Source organism: Triturus cristatus, chromosome 10, assembly GCF_964204655.1.
Source record: "Triturus cristatus chromosome 10, aTriCri1.1, whole genome shotgun sequence".
Lineage (NCBI taxonomy): Eukaryota > Metazoa > Chordata > Amphibia > Caudata > Salamandridae > Triturus > Triturus cristatus.
This window is the reverse complement of record NC_140593.1, coordinates 516612726-516627639: the sequence shown is the minus strand read 5'-3', so window position 1 is coordinate 516627639 and position 14914 is coordinate 516612726. Positions and strand designations below refer to the sequence as shown.

The 14914-nt window shown below is 41.3% G+C and overlaps 1 protein-coding gene across 5 annotated transcripts in view; it reads right to left on the bottom strand.

Annotated features, from left to right (window-relative positions):
* Window positions 1-14914, bottom strand: part of CNPY1 (canopy FGF signaling regulator 1) — a 368137-nt gene that overhangs the window by 207742 nt on the left and 145481 nt on the right. For all 5 annotated transcript variants that reach the window (XM_085631980.1, XM_085631981.1, XM_085631978.1 and 2 more), the window contains one exon: window positions 1144-1240. In XM_085631980.1, the coding sequence (XP_085488106.1) occupies window positions 1144-1240 (97 nt within the window). The remainder of the gene's footprint in view (window positions 1-1143; window positions 1241-14914) is intronic.

Here is a 14914-nt window from a genome sequence, read left to right as displayed (position 1 = left end):
AGGTAATCATTCGGTAAATATTACCGAATCGGAGAAATTCGGTAATTACCGAATCGGTATTTACCGATTCGGTAATGAGGCATACCTTCCCATTGATTCAATCAATGGGAAGGTATGCCTCATTACCGAATCGGTAAATACCGATTCGGTAATGGGGGGAGCACATTCAAGGGTGGCAGGGTGTCACATTGACACCCTGTTGCACCCCTGATTCCTGCATGTGTGCACATGTGGCGCACATACATGCCCTAAGGGCATGTATGTCTGCCACATGGCACTGTTAGTCCAGCAAAATATTGCTTTTTGCAATGAATTCGGTATTTAGCACCAACATATATTTGGTGCTAAATACCGAATTATTTTCCCTACACATCACTCATTTGAGTGTCACCTACATCTCATTTCAGGATTCGGCATTTACCGAATCGGTAAAATTACCGATTCGGTAATTTTACCGATTCGGTAATTTTACCGATTCGGTAAATTACCGAATCCTGAAACGTTCCCCCTACATAGCAAAAGCCTAAATACCGGTCGGTAACGGTATATTTACCGAAAATCGGCCGTTACCGACCGGTATTAGGCTACCTACATATGGCCCTTAATTTCGTATGCTTTGTCTGTCACAGCAGACGACTCAAAGCCCTGGCAACACGTATGCAAAGGACAGTGCAACTCAAGGGTTTTTGAAAATACTGTATACGTGGTATTGTGACCATAATAGAATCACCTGCGATGGATCCATACTTGCTAAACTCTTATTTTTCTAAATGGCATACCACAGTGGTTTCAGTATACTAAACCACCTTTAAGCATTAGTGCAGCGGCCAGAGCTGCCCAACTCAGGAGCTGGTGATCCGCGTCTCAGGGTAAGCACAACATCCTGTGACTCTGGGCAAATCAATTAATCTCCCCATGGACAGCACCTGGATACCCACACGGGTGATAAACTACGTTATATAAATCTACAAATAATTATAATTTTAACAGCTTAAATCTACACCATTTACAAAGATCGATATTACAACCCCAAAAGCTCCTATTAATGAGGATTTCAGTTTACTTCCAAATAATACACAAATTAGAAATTGAAATATGCACATAGAAGAACTTTACAAACCATATACAAAAATTGATTCTGACCTCCACAGTATAATATAGGATCCCGTTTGCCTTCCACTCGAATACTTGACATCAAGAGAAGCATTCCAAATTGAAACAAAAACTTCATAGTTGACACCTGGATGTAACAAAAAGCACACTGTATAAGTCAAAGCTTTCAGCAAACAGAGCATTTTACTTTGAACTGAAAAATACAATTCCTTGTCAATTCGGTCACTATTTAATTCGTGGCAGCATCTTTCATAACCTTTTTGATGAACAACAAATAGTCGGTAATACTGCTTAGTAGACTAAATGAATGGGTATGCGGTAGAGATCTGTGAGTATATTGAAGAGTGCAGGTTCGAATCTTGACGGATATGCTTACCTTTCATCCATCTAAGTTCAATAAAATGCTGGCCAATTGGGTAGGAAACAAGGAGCACCCGTTATCGAAATAAAATGACAATTCTAGGAGTGAAATATTATGCACTTGATATTGTTATAACTTATGTTAATGTTCAACCACAGCAAATACTTCATAAAACCATTTTCACAGAACGCATCAACCTAATAAGAAATGAGTTGTTGACTAAAATCAGCAAAATGTGTGTTGCTCTTCCAGTATACACATTCCACAAAAAATAGATGTCTCTCATCCCGTAAAGTGAGTTTATAATTTTAATAAAAGCTAATTCGGTGGTTTTAAATTGTTTTCCTCTATTTTACAGACTGCCTTAAAACTTCGAAACAGGAAGTAACAGAAGAGAACAAAGACTATAGAGCCATTATACCACTAATTTCCAAAAGTAAAGGTTTGTATATTCTTGTGGGTAAATGAAAAGGAAAAATGCAGCGTTATATTTTGCATATTTACTGCTATCACAGATCAGAACACAGCAGCCACTGTCCTACTGATATAATTTCCTATTTCAAAGATTTAAACCAATCAAAGTAGGAAAAATAATTGAAAAAAGGTTCACAATATGACACCTTTAAATATTTTGTATGGATTCATTTATCAAAAGTTAGAACATTACTTATACTGACCAATCAATTTTTTTCAAACATTGTATGTCCCTTTTAACTACAACACACTAAAACAAACAAATGGCAGTGTATGTTCAAAATTCCATTATAAACATCGGTTAATGGGCCAGCCTCTATAAGCTTACATTTAGACAGACACCCTTCAAGATTTTCTGTTTCTTACTGTTTTCATGGAATGTTTCGAAAATTACTTACTTTATCTTGTCAAAACTCGTCTCGCAGCTTTTTCTTTTAGCTATAAAACAGGTTGTGTTCCTGGTAGACTTAATTTAACAAGCATCTGTTTTTTTCCAGCACAGGGTAACAATGTCTGCACCCAGCTATCAGAATAAATAATTCATGACACCACTGCAAGTACGTTATGCCATTCTTGCAGACAAGTGAATGACCACTCTACATTTTATTTAACGTGTATCTATTTATTTACTGAGTGGTTTATTGCAATGGGAGACCAAGGGGAACGGAAAACCGACTGAGAAGTCGACAAAGCACAGCGCTTGTGGGCATAGAAAGAAAACATATGATGTGGGAGAAAGCAAAGGTGGTGTTGGCAACGACAAGAGTAGATACATCGTGTTTGAATGTAGAGCATTATCACTGCTGACAGATAGGGCGGATCAAACCATTAGTATATTCTTATAAAGAATTAGCGTGGAACATAGAAAAAAAAGGAAATAGAATTGACTGAAGTAATATCAACTGAGGGGGATGCATGAGAAAAAACAAGACCGTCAATAAAGAAGTGACCATGACAGTGCATGCAAGTATTTTCGGTCTTCCGAAGGCTGCCAAAGAAGCAATACACCACTCTGCAGAAGTAGCCAGTTATTCTGGCAAGTAAAAACCACCCCCAGTGCCATGGTGCAGAGGGCAGAATCTTTTGCAAGGAGAAGACAACGGCACTCCAGCAGGTAGTATATTAAATAAGCAGAATCAAGAATGAAAGATTTTAAATATCAATGGGAGGGAGCGAACGTGGAGACCAAAATACCCTTTAATAATGGCTAGAGAAAGAACCTAGGAAAGGTGAGAGGCACAGGGGGCAGGGCACCTGGTAACTTAGGCTGCAGAGGCGACAAGAAATGAGGTATAGTGCCTTAAAAAAGAGGCACACACAGCCTTTAGGTGACACGCGTGAAAGAAAAAAAAGAGTGCATATGTAGTGTCTCTGGTGCTATCTGCAGGGACTGGACCAAGTGTGGGTGAGCACTGCACGAGGGAGGTGCACCCAGTGAGTGGCAGCAACACATGCCCCCAGAATGGTAGAGGCATAAACTGCGAATGAGGATAGAGAATGGGCAGGCAGGCTGAGGTGTTGGACTCTAGTGAAGTGGAGGTCAGAGGGAAATGGAAGAGTGAGGCAGAAGCAGGGAAAGCCATGCTGGAAGCATCCCACAATGAGGTACGAGTCAAAACCCAGCAGATGTCTGTTTTCTCAAGTAGAGTAGGAGGGATAAGCCATGTTTTGGAGGAGTAGGCAGAAGGAATCTTAAACGTGGTGTGAACTGCTGCTCAGCTTACAGAGACAAAGGGTATGATGACCACCCATGTAGCCACTAGATAAGAACATCCAACATAAAGGTGTATGATAAAGGAGGGTAGCCCTTCACAGCCATAGTAACTATCCATATAATGTGGTGAACAGAAGCAGAGTGCATGATGGATGCACAGGTTAATCAAGATGGGGAGTATAAAGGGGGTGCCTAAGGCAAGGTGCTTGGACAGGGAAGGCAAGGTGCTTGAATAGGAGTGCCAAGTTCACTCCGCTGCATGATACCCTACTGCAATCCTGTCCATATTCCACACCCTACCATCAGACATAGAGACCACATGGTCAATAACCTTGGTGACCAATACTGGTACAAACAAACTAGATTAGTCTTTGCACACTAAATCGGTTTTCTGATTCTTATTCAATCACCCCCACTCACAGACCTTGTATCAAAACCCTTGCCTGGGCCAGAATATCTACTCTGAACCTCTTTTTTTTTTTTACCAGTTTATACATGGACACTGGTTTATCGGCAAAACATGGAACACATTTTGAATAGAACTCCATTATCCAAAGAATGATCTCAATTGAGCTTTGTTCTGGAGCTCAGCACTCTCAATGAGTATCAATATCTAGCCCGTAGGTTCATAGCCTTCCTTGGAAAAATGGTGTCATATGTATTCTACACCCCTCTCAGCAAATCTGCACTTGTAAGGTCAAACCACGTTCCTTCAAAATTCTTAACACCTCATTCTTTCTGACATCAAATTCTTGTATATCCCTTCCCTAAAGCAGGATATCCTCTCGAAAATACATTACACCATTCGTCTTTCAACAGCATCCTCAAAACCCTTTGGAACACACAAGGTGCAAGGGCTGCGCATGTAGCAGTGTGTGCCCTTCTGTGGTATAATTGGCGTGAGATGTTTAGAATCCTCCCATAGCACTATCTGGTGGTGAGCGGCTGCCATGTAGAGACATGAATGTCTCTGCTTCTTTCTATGTGCACAGTATTTCATTTATGTTGGGAATGGTTCTAGGTCACCCTATATGTTCCAATTAAGGTCACACAGGTTGACACATAACTTCTGGGTTTTGTCAGCCTTGCACTCCAAGAAGACTGGGGTTAACCACTTTGAACTCTCCTTGGCTCTAATACACCCTGACCATTCAATTTTTCCATTTCCTCGCATAGCCCGTTCCTAAAACTCTGTGGCACCTTACGAACCTTATGAACTGTGGGAACAGGACCTTGCTTCAACAGGATTTTGAGCTGAAAAGCCTTCTTTCTAGTTTGTCGCTAAACACATTGGTATCGTTCTCCATCCACCTCTCACTACAGAGTCTTCATTGGCAGTAAAATATCTACTTATCCAGGGAAGGGATACTTCAGAATCTACTTGTTCTGTAAAAGGAATACACTTATCCCTTTTCCGGCTGTACAGTGAGGTGGCAAATTATGGTTACTTTCTCACTCAATCCGAGCTCTGAAAAAGTCTCTCTGATTATGTTTTATCAGGGTTTGGATTCTCGGACGGCTATGATTTTGCAATCACTTTTTCACAAATCTGAAAGTAGGCAGGAAGTGGTAGTTACAACGTTGAAATAGCCTGTGAGTCTGCGCACACCCACAAACTTACATGTGTAAAAGAGTAGTCAGCAACTCCTCTCAAATTTCTTCCCAAATAGGAAAATGTTGGAAATTTACTCTTGACAAGGGTAGGATTAAAACTTGTCCCATAGGGCGAAAGAGGGTTGTAGGGTAAGAGAATTAGCAGTAGCTTCACAGATTTTTGCATTTGCTAATATACGTGTGTATATTTGCTCAGATGAAAATAGAAATCACAAAAGTTTACTAGGAGTACAGTTTACAGACTTACTTCTCTAAATTCTAGTTAATTCCTGAAAGATGTTACTGTAAAACAGATAAATGTATTCGGAAACGATTTTAAAAAATACAGTGCACCTCGGGATTGGCTAAAATTAAGACTCTTCAAAATTGGCACAATAAAATACTTTCTTTCTTGGGCATACAAACTACAGAAGAATAACAAGTGCAAATCATTCTTTGTCGACTTAAGGTCGCAAGGGCACGTTGATAAGTCAGAGTGCCTGAAACTTCTGGTTGGGTACCCCAGCATTAATGGAATCAAATTTAAGCTGAATCTCGTTAGAATAAACTTATGGTGTGATAGTGGGACCTCTGCCAGATATGAAAACTCACCCTCCTCAACTGGGGGAGTTAGATGATACATCCGCACCATCTGCGCACCAAAGTTCTTCTCTCTGCGGTCATATTGGGCCATCGCCTTAAAAATCTCAGTCAACCTCCTCTTAGAAAAGGCCCGGGATGTCATTGGGGCCCTGAAAAGATTCGACAAGCCTAAGGCTGTGAATTCCTCCTCTACATATCGTAGCCAACCGCTTCTGCTATGATTCTCTAGTTTAAGGAGGTCAGTAATGATCCCTTGATTCAGGGGGACTGTGTCCCTACGCCAAATCGATAACCACAGCATAAACAGAGCCAAACTAATTACGTCAGTGATGTATGGGACGTCTAATTCAATGTGAGAAATATAATTAGAGTATGACTGCGGGAGGGGATCAAAGATTTCAAGAATTTATTTTCGGCTAACTGTAACAATTCAGTCGGAGCCTTGCCCCATACACCTGCCCCGTATGTCACAGCCGACACTGTTTTGGCCCGATAGATCTTTTTTAAAGTGCCCAGGGGTCTGGCACCCAGCCGCCCAGTAAATATTTTTAGTGCCACTAAGCTCCTGTTCATCATCGATGCTCTACCTTCCACCTGCTGTGTCCAAGACTGATTCTTATTGAAGAGGATTCCTATATAGGAAAAGGTATTAACCACTTCAATTTTCTTAGAGTCCATATGAAACTGCGGTACTTTATCTTTTTTCCCTGCCCCAGCAATTAAAATGAATGTCTTTGATTTGTTGACCTTTAGGTCCAGCGAGCTCATAAAAGGCGCATATGCTGTTATAAACCACTGGAGCGCCACCCCAGTTCTTGACCGGAGTACGGTATCATCTGCATATGCCAAGATAGGGAGCCGATGGGAGTCACTCCCCCCAGCGCATCCTCCATACCATTTGTATAAATAGAAAATAAAAATGGTGCGAGGATGCAGCCTTGCCTGACCCCTCTTAAGATCTTAAAAGAGCGGGTCCTTTCCCCTTTTCTCCCATATCGAACGGAAGCAGAAGCATCTGAATAGAGTTGCCGAATAAAATCAACTCCCATCTCCAACATAATTTCCCAGAGTTTCGAGTGGGCAACGTAATCGAACGCTGCCGTTAAATCCATAAATGCTGAATATAGTTTCCCACCCTTAACCCTCACATATTTGTCCATAATGAGAGCAAGGTTCAGACACTTACCCACAGTGCCCATACCCAGTTGAAAACCATACTGAGTTAACATTAGGAAATTCCTATCATACGCCCAAGATTCATGCCTGGACAGAAGGAGACGACCCATCAGTTTAGCGGTTGTATCAATAAGGGAGATAGGTCTATAATTTTTGGGGTTTCCATTATCTCCCTTCTTGAAAATTGGAACTATTAGGCTCGTTGTTCATGATGGCAGGGGACCCAGTAACGCTATCTTGTTCAAAACATTTGTCAGCAGAGGGACCCAGAGATCTGGGTCCCTTTGGAAAAAGTCGATTGGAACTCCGTCCGGGCCTGGTGCTTTCCCCTTGCTGCAGGCCTCTAATCCCAACATAACCTCTGCCATAGTGAATACTAAGCTTAGTTGGGGATTCATAGGTCCTACAATGTGGGACGTAAGGTCAGAAGGATAAATTGAGGAAATACTTGAATAGTGAGCCACCCAGCCATCTTCGGGTATATGTGAGTCTAAGGTGGGATCACCTTTTGTTTTAAAATAGGGCGCATTAATTATTGCCCAAAACTCTTTACTATTCCCTGAGACTGATGCTGTCTCTAGACTGGCCCATATTTCCTCCCTCCTTACCCTCTACCTAGCTTTTCTTACTAGCTTGTAATCCCTACGTAGTGAGGAAATTAATAATACGTCCCTAGGTTGTATCTTTAGAGCTGTTACTAGGGCCTTTCTTGTTTTTGAGCAAGGGGAATCAAACCAGCCACTAGCCATTCTGGGTCTATCAGGCTTATACCGAGTTAAAGAAAGTTTTATATTTTCCAATAGGTTAGCAAAGCCTGATAATATTGCACTAGGAGAACCATTCGGATCCAAACAGACTTCTATACTAGGTAGGGCATTGCTAACTGTTTCCTTAAGAATATTAGGACTCTCAATTTGAGCCCACATCAGTTGATAACCATTTCTTCTCGTGATTATAGGTGGAGCTATTTCCTGATGTCTAGGCGGTTCTCTGCGGGCAGAGCGGAATTCACAGGTTAAAATAGCGTGATCACTAAATGCTGTGAAAAGGGCATCCGCATTGATACAACTATCATTTAACTGGGTTGAACATAAAAAGAAGTCTATGGTTGATTTATGATCTAAGCCAGGGGTCTCCAACCTTTTCTGTAGTGAGAGCTACTTCTGCTCAAGGATAGTCTTCCCGAGCTACTAGAAAATGTTATACCTGTAAAATAGTGACTACACTATGACCACCCAAAGCAAGATTTTCAGTAGTTAGCACCCAAGTATACCAAGTGCGGTTACCAGCAGAAATGCTGGGAAAAAGTTCTTCAATATTAAATGCCTCCCCTTGACTTATGAAGTAACATTCAAATCTTGACATGCCCAGTGGCACAAAGGACATAAGCACAGCAGTACGTCTCCCCAGCTCAGCTTGAATTATCATTCACCAGTTTCGGAAAATGCACATTTTTCTATCTAATACTACTTTCCACTGTGGGCAAACAAACTAAATTTTCCAGAAGAAACCCCATTTGTGAAAACTAAAACTGCCTTTAAAATATCAGTTTTCAGTTTCTGAGAAATGCACAGTCTCAAAACATCAGCTTGTCATTATCATCATGTACTCCCATGTACAAATGCCTCATATGGACAGACTGCTTAGAATTCCCAGGTATTACAGTCATATGCCATGGATGCTCACCATTGGTATAGGAAACAATGGTCCTAGACTTCTGTAAAGCTACAATTCAGTTATGAAAAACATTTATTAGTCAAAGGGCATCCGGTACATATAGAATTAGCATTGCATCATTATTGTACCATCATTTTCTTTACAATGCAAACAAGTATATCTTCAAAAGACACAAAGGCACAAAATATCCCTCCAATACTGACTGTTTTTTATTTAGTTACTTTTATACCAGATCACCATATTCAATGCTCCAAATAGAGAAAAAGGTTGCTCCAAGGGGAGTGTGAAAAAGGAAAGTGCTCGTGAGGTAGGATAGATATAAAGGAGAGGAATCCAAAAGGCAAATTCAATAACCAATCAATTACACATTCTGGTATCCTTAGTAAAACTGGTCGTGGTTCATAGTGGCACCAGTTTTACAGATAGGCCTGTCCCTTATGGATTTACAAATATTCATTTCATGATTTCCTGATGACGCACAGAGAACATTCATCTGTGAAAAGGCAGGGCTGGGATGATATCAGGTACAGGCCCACTGGGGGAGAGTCTCGACGTTTCGACCCTGGTGCAATGAGGGTAATTCCTCAGGACGGGGGGAGGGGAGGCAACCTAGGGTGGGGTACAGTAGGGATACAGCCCCAGAGGGGATACATTACCCTCATTGCACCACGACTAATGAATGTTTTTCATAACTGAATTGTAGCTTTAAAGAAGTCTAGGACCGTTGTTTCCTTTACCAATCGTTAACCAGGTCCGTGGACAATTGTGGGTTACCCCATTATATCATAATGGATGCTCACCATAGCACCACGGATGCCTGGATTATGCCAGTAATGCCCACCATTATACTAGGGTCACAGTTGTGCCAAGGCTGGAAATCAGAAGGATCAGGGATAAGGCACATATCAGTCATGACCATTAATATGCCAGGAATAGGTACATATCGGCCAGTCATGCTCAGAGTAGGTCTATGATGGCTGCCAGCATACCACAACTAGACCAAAAATACTAAAATAGTCAAGGATGACCATAATTATGCCATTCGCACTATTATGTCAGGAATGGACACAATTATGCCAAATATAACACTCTTATGATGGGGCTAGCATATATATTTGGCGGTTCTTGACATCAGGCATAGTTTCAGGAAGCAATAGTGTTTATTATGGGCACACACATAAATGTTGATGAATCTCTGGATTATACCGTTCCCCTCAGGTCTTGAGCTGATCATGCATCTAACTGACACATTTTCACTCTGACTCCTGCAGTCCCGCACTTTGGTGGGTCAGCACTGATTACAGCTCAGGCTACTGCTGCCATACTTTTTTGATGGTGCACTGTTCACACACATGTTGTGACTGATAAAGGAGGGACTGCAACATGGTCAATCTGCTTGTGGCTTAAAATATATTGAGATTGGATACAGACTGTCATGTAGCAGGTCCTATAAGCTGGCACAGTGTGTGGTTGAGTGTTAGTATGAGTTACTGTGATAAGTTTGGCTGGCTGTCACTCTTAGGGTCTTGAGATGATCAGTGCTGCCTTCTTTAATAGACACCTACTCTGAAATTGATACTGGGCTTGACTACACCTCAGAGAGCTACTTTGAAGGTACTGGCGAGCTACCAGTAGCTCCCGAGCTACTCGTTGGAGACCCCTGTTCTACACACTGTAGCATTAGTTTGGTGACAGTAGCACCACAGGCTAGCCATCAGAACCACTGACACCCCAGTTGTTGTGTAATGAGCAAGATGGAAATTGTGGAACCTGGAGAGAGTTTTTGTTAATCTAGACCTCTTCTTGTGACAATGTTTGTGTTCTTGGGTAATAACTAGTTGAACATATTTCTCTGCTCCTTTCTTTGGTTTTAGTCTCATGTCTTCAAACTAAATACTGGTGGTGTGTGATTAGAAAACAGTTCTGTATCCTAACAATCATGTGATTTTTCCTGTGGGGGAGAGAACACCCAGCCACATAATCCACTCACTAAAATGTGACAAAGTTAAGGACTTTGAAACAAGGAATGCTGCACTGAGGTGTTGCTACCCCTATTTCATCAAGTTGTTTGATCATGGTTAAGCCATGTTCCTCCTATACCTGTATCCTTTTAATTGCAATTACGTGATAGTGGTTGTCGAGCAACTAAAGACTCAAGCCAAGCTTGAACCAGGTGCATGGCTCTGACTCAGTTTGAAGTTGTCTTGGATCCTTAAGCTGAAAACGAGCTGAGCCTTCATGTGGCTTCTGTCTGCCACCCACGCTCTAATCTCATGCACCAAGAATTAAAGACAAAGGGGGTCATTATGATGGCGGAAGGACCGCCACAGCCAGGCCGGTGGTGGTGGTCTCTCTGCCATCTGACTCCCATTTCCCCCGCCACATTAGGATGGCGGGGGGAAATCGCTTTCTGACCGCGGCGGTCACAAAGACCACCCTCCACGCTTCCGCCACAGGCAATCGTCACGTTTGTCTGGCAGAGCAGTCAGCATGGGTAAAATGGCGGCGGTGCCTAGCAGGCACCGCCCGCCAGATTACAATGCTGGCGTCAGCCAGCCTTTCCATGGCGGTTCCACCGCCATGGAAAGGCTGGGTTTGGGGGCCCGTTGCAGGCCCACTCTGTGTGGGGGGAGGGTGTATATGCACTGGGGGGTACCCATGGTACCCCCCTACATTTCCATGCACAAGGTGGCAGGCACCGCGTGGTGCCTGCCACTTTGTGCATGGAAATGCACTACGTGGCATTTTGGCATTGCGAACGGTGCTGCAGCCAGCAACACCGTCCGCAATGATCAGGGCCCTGGATGCGCCCGCCATAGTGGCGGGCACATCCCAATTCACTCAGTGGGACCGCCGCCTTACCGGCGGGTAGTCACAGCACCGCAACGATGGTGGGCGGACTGATATACGCCCGCCATCGTAATGAGCCCCAACGTATTTACTATTGATGTAAAACGAGAGCAAGAAATAGATACCCATTTGGCGACTGAATTGCACCAAGTGAAACCAGAAAAACTTGGGATCAATCCCAGCTTTACCAGTTGATCAAATTGTGTGGTGCTAGTCAATTGTATTATTTTTCCTTGCCTCTTTTTTCTTCATTATAACGAGAGCACCTTGAAATACACATGTTTAGGATGTGTGCTGAATAAAACCGTCTCATCATTGATTTAATAGACTATAATGTTGTTCCATGAATAACAAGCTAGGCCACACGGAGGGTGCACATGACATATCATTGCCTCTTGGTTCACTAATGGCACTGTCGTCAGAGATGGGGCAAGCATGAATGCTTTAAGTTCACGTACTGTATTAAAGTGAATCACTTCCACACTGAAACACACTTTTTTTTTTAATTTGTAGAGAATGTTTGTTGCGAAATTTCTTTAAACATGAAGGTGTCCCTAAAGATAACTTGTTCAGGACACCACACCTTCTGTGCTTCTTATCCTTTGCGTCATTCATTTGCTTGCCCTTTTGTTTAACATCTTTCCGAATGTTTCTCCTCAGTCAATTAAACAGCATCATAATGTTGCTGTTCACCTAGGGGCCACGTGCAAAGGTCAGAGGTTCTGCAAGCAGCCCAGGAGCACACGAGTATGCCTGCTACAGAATATTGTTACCCATCTTCTTCCAAAACTATACTTTTATTTCCAGAGAAATTACAACATCCACCCAAAATATTTATTTGACTCTCTAATTATGTAATCCCATTAACTTGGAAACGTATAACATGATCTTTATATTTAACAGATAACTTTCTTCTTTGGTTATTTTATTATTAATTCCTTTATTTAAAGTTTTTCTAGGCTGACAGCTCTCAATTTGACTTTTTCTTCAATGCACAATCCATTAACAACCCCATTTTATTCACTTTAAAAAGCATTCATATACTAAAGCTATATGACCACAATTTTTTTAATTTATGAAGACTGCTGTAAAAGAGATAATATTCAATAACTTTAATTGCACAGTTTTGGTCTACCTTAAACTATATGCTTTTCCTATCTGTATTGCCTTACCCTTTGCTTGTGTGTATATACATTGTGTGGATATCATTGCTCCCTGCACATAGCTTTATTACTACTCTTAAATGAGCGATGATCACTCCTAAATTAATGTACAACCTTTTAGTATTCTAATACATAAAAGTACTGAGAATCAATGATTGCATAATTTAGGAGGAAATCCACTCCTCCGTTACAAAATGATTCATGATTGGGTTGATTGATCTTTGGGAAATCACATGTTTACTAGATCTGGATTGACAGTGCTGCAGTTCCCAAAACCTTATGGGGGCCATAGAAACATTGCTATAAATACATTTACAATTTTATGATAGCATGCACGACGGTTGCCTTGTGGGAAAGATTGCACACAATACAGTAATCTTCATTTGGTTATGGTCACAAGTCGATGATAAAGGCCTAATTGATTCACTGGTAAAAGTTATGTCCGATGCCATAGGTCCGATCTACTTAACATGAAAAGTTGTGACAAATGCAGTAGGTTTGGCTTATTTATTGTAAAAAAAAAAAAAAGTTAAACATTTTTTTTCAAAGCTAATAGGCCTTTAATAGTGGATTCTTAGCACACTGCTTTACAGGCTGTTGACTGGTTGTTTGTTACATGAAATCTCAAAGATTACAGTAGAAGGAAATCGTTTTAGAGATGGTCATCCCTCTGACAAACCCTGGACATAGAAGATTTTCACTGATAATCCTCATCATGGCCTTTTGATAGGGATTGTTTTGCCAACTGTAATGTTGGGCATAATTGTAATTTTATAAAACTCTATGCATGAAAGTTAGCAACTTATGCGCACTTCAGTAGGCCAGTGAGGTTTACAGTGTCAAGCCAATGGTAAACACTACCGCATTATTTGTTCCTTAGGAAGTCATGTCAGAGCCCATGAGTTTGATCTGTTTATTAGGAAAAGTTATTACAAAGCCAGTAGGCCTGACTACATATTGTCAAAAAACTGTATTAAAAGCAATGTTCTTTTAAGGATGGATTGCTATTAAACTGTGCTCAAGATTGTAGGCAGAAAATTGGTTAAATAGAATCTCACAGATTACTCTAGTAGGCAAGGATTTTAGTTTTGGTGTCCCACTCGCACAAACTCAGGGTATAGAAGATTTGTACTATGATAATCCTTATCAGGGACTCTTAGAAGTGAATATATATTGTTTTGATCATTGTAATCTTGTACCTTTTTGTAATTTTATTATGCCATACCATATGATTGACTTGCGGCAGCGCTTATGATAGATACAGCAGGTCAGAGTTAGTAATGGATGACAATTCTATATGCCTGATTGATTCATTGTGAAAAATTATTTCATATACCATAGATCTGATCTGCTTATAGTGAAATATTCTATAAGTTCCTTGCCTACTTTATTTAGTATGAAATCCTTGTGCTAAAGACCATTGGTCTTTACTGCATCATGTTAAATCTTGCAGACATGTATTGTGTGACATATATACACATATACATTATATATATACACACACATACATTATCTACTGGCGGTCGCCAGTAGATAGTTATAGTTAGGACCGTATTTCCATAGGAAATCCGCAACATTCTATTTGGAATAACTTTGGCGCCGGTTGACGAATCCTCGTGAAATTTTCAAAATAGGTGGGGCGCTCCGCTCCTACCCTGAAAGTCTCGGGGGGATTCGTCAAGCGGGGGCTGAGAAAAAAGGGGGGTCCCAAAATGCGTTTTTCCCATGCAATTTTCCATAGGGACCTATAGTCCAAGGTACAGCCCGAACGGCTGAACAGAATTACTTGAAATTTGGCAGAGAGGTAGTCCTCAGCTCAGGGAAGTGCCTTTTGCAGGTCTGGTGTCAATCTGTTCAGTAGTTCTTGAGAAAATCAAAAGTAAAATCATATATATATGTGGGCGGAGCCTAACCACACATCTCATCCTCAGATCTGATTGGCTGTCAGCACTTCATCCAAGAAGTGTTGGCAGCCATCTTGGGACCAATATACATGATAGCACCTCATTAAAAAGCATTCCAGTTAATAGAAGGTTTTAAGACTTTAGTTACATTATAAATCATTTGTTGATGGTACCATACTCATCTTAGGAATTGTGGTATGTTCTAAGGTGATTTCACCATGTGAAAAAGCCTTCTGCTGGGATATCATGATTGAGAGAAAAATATTTTCTCATGCTTTTCCCACAG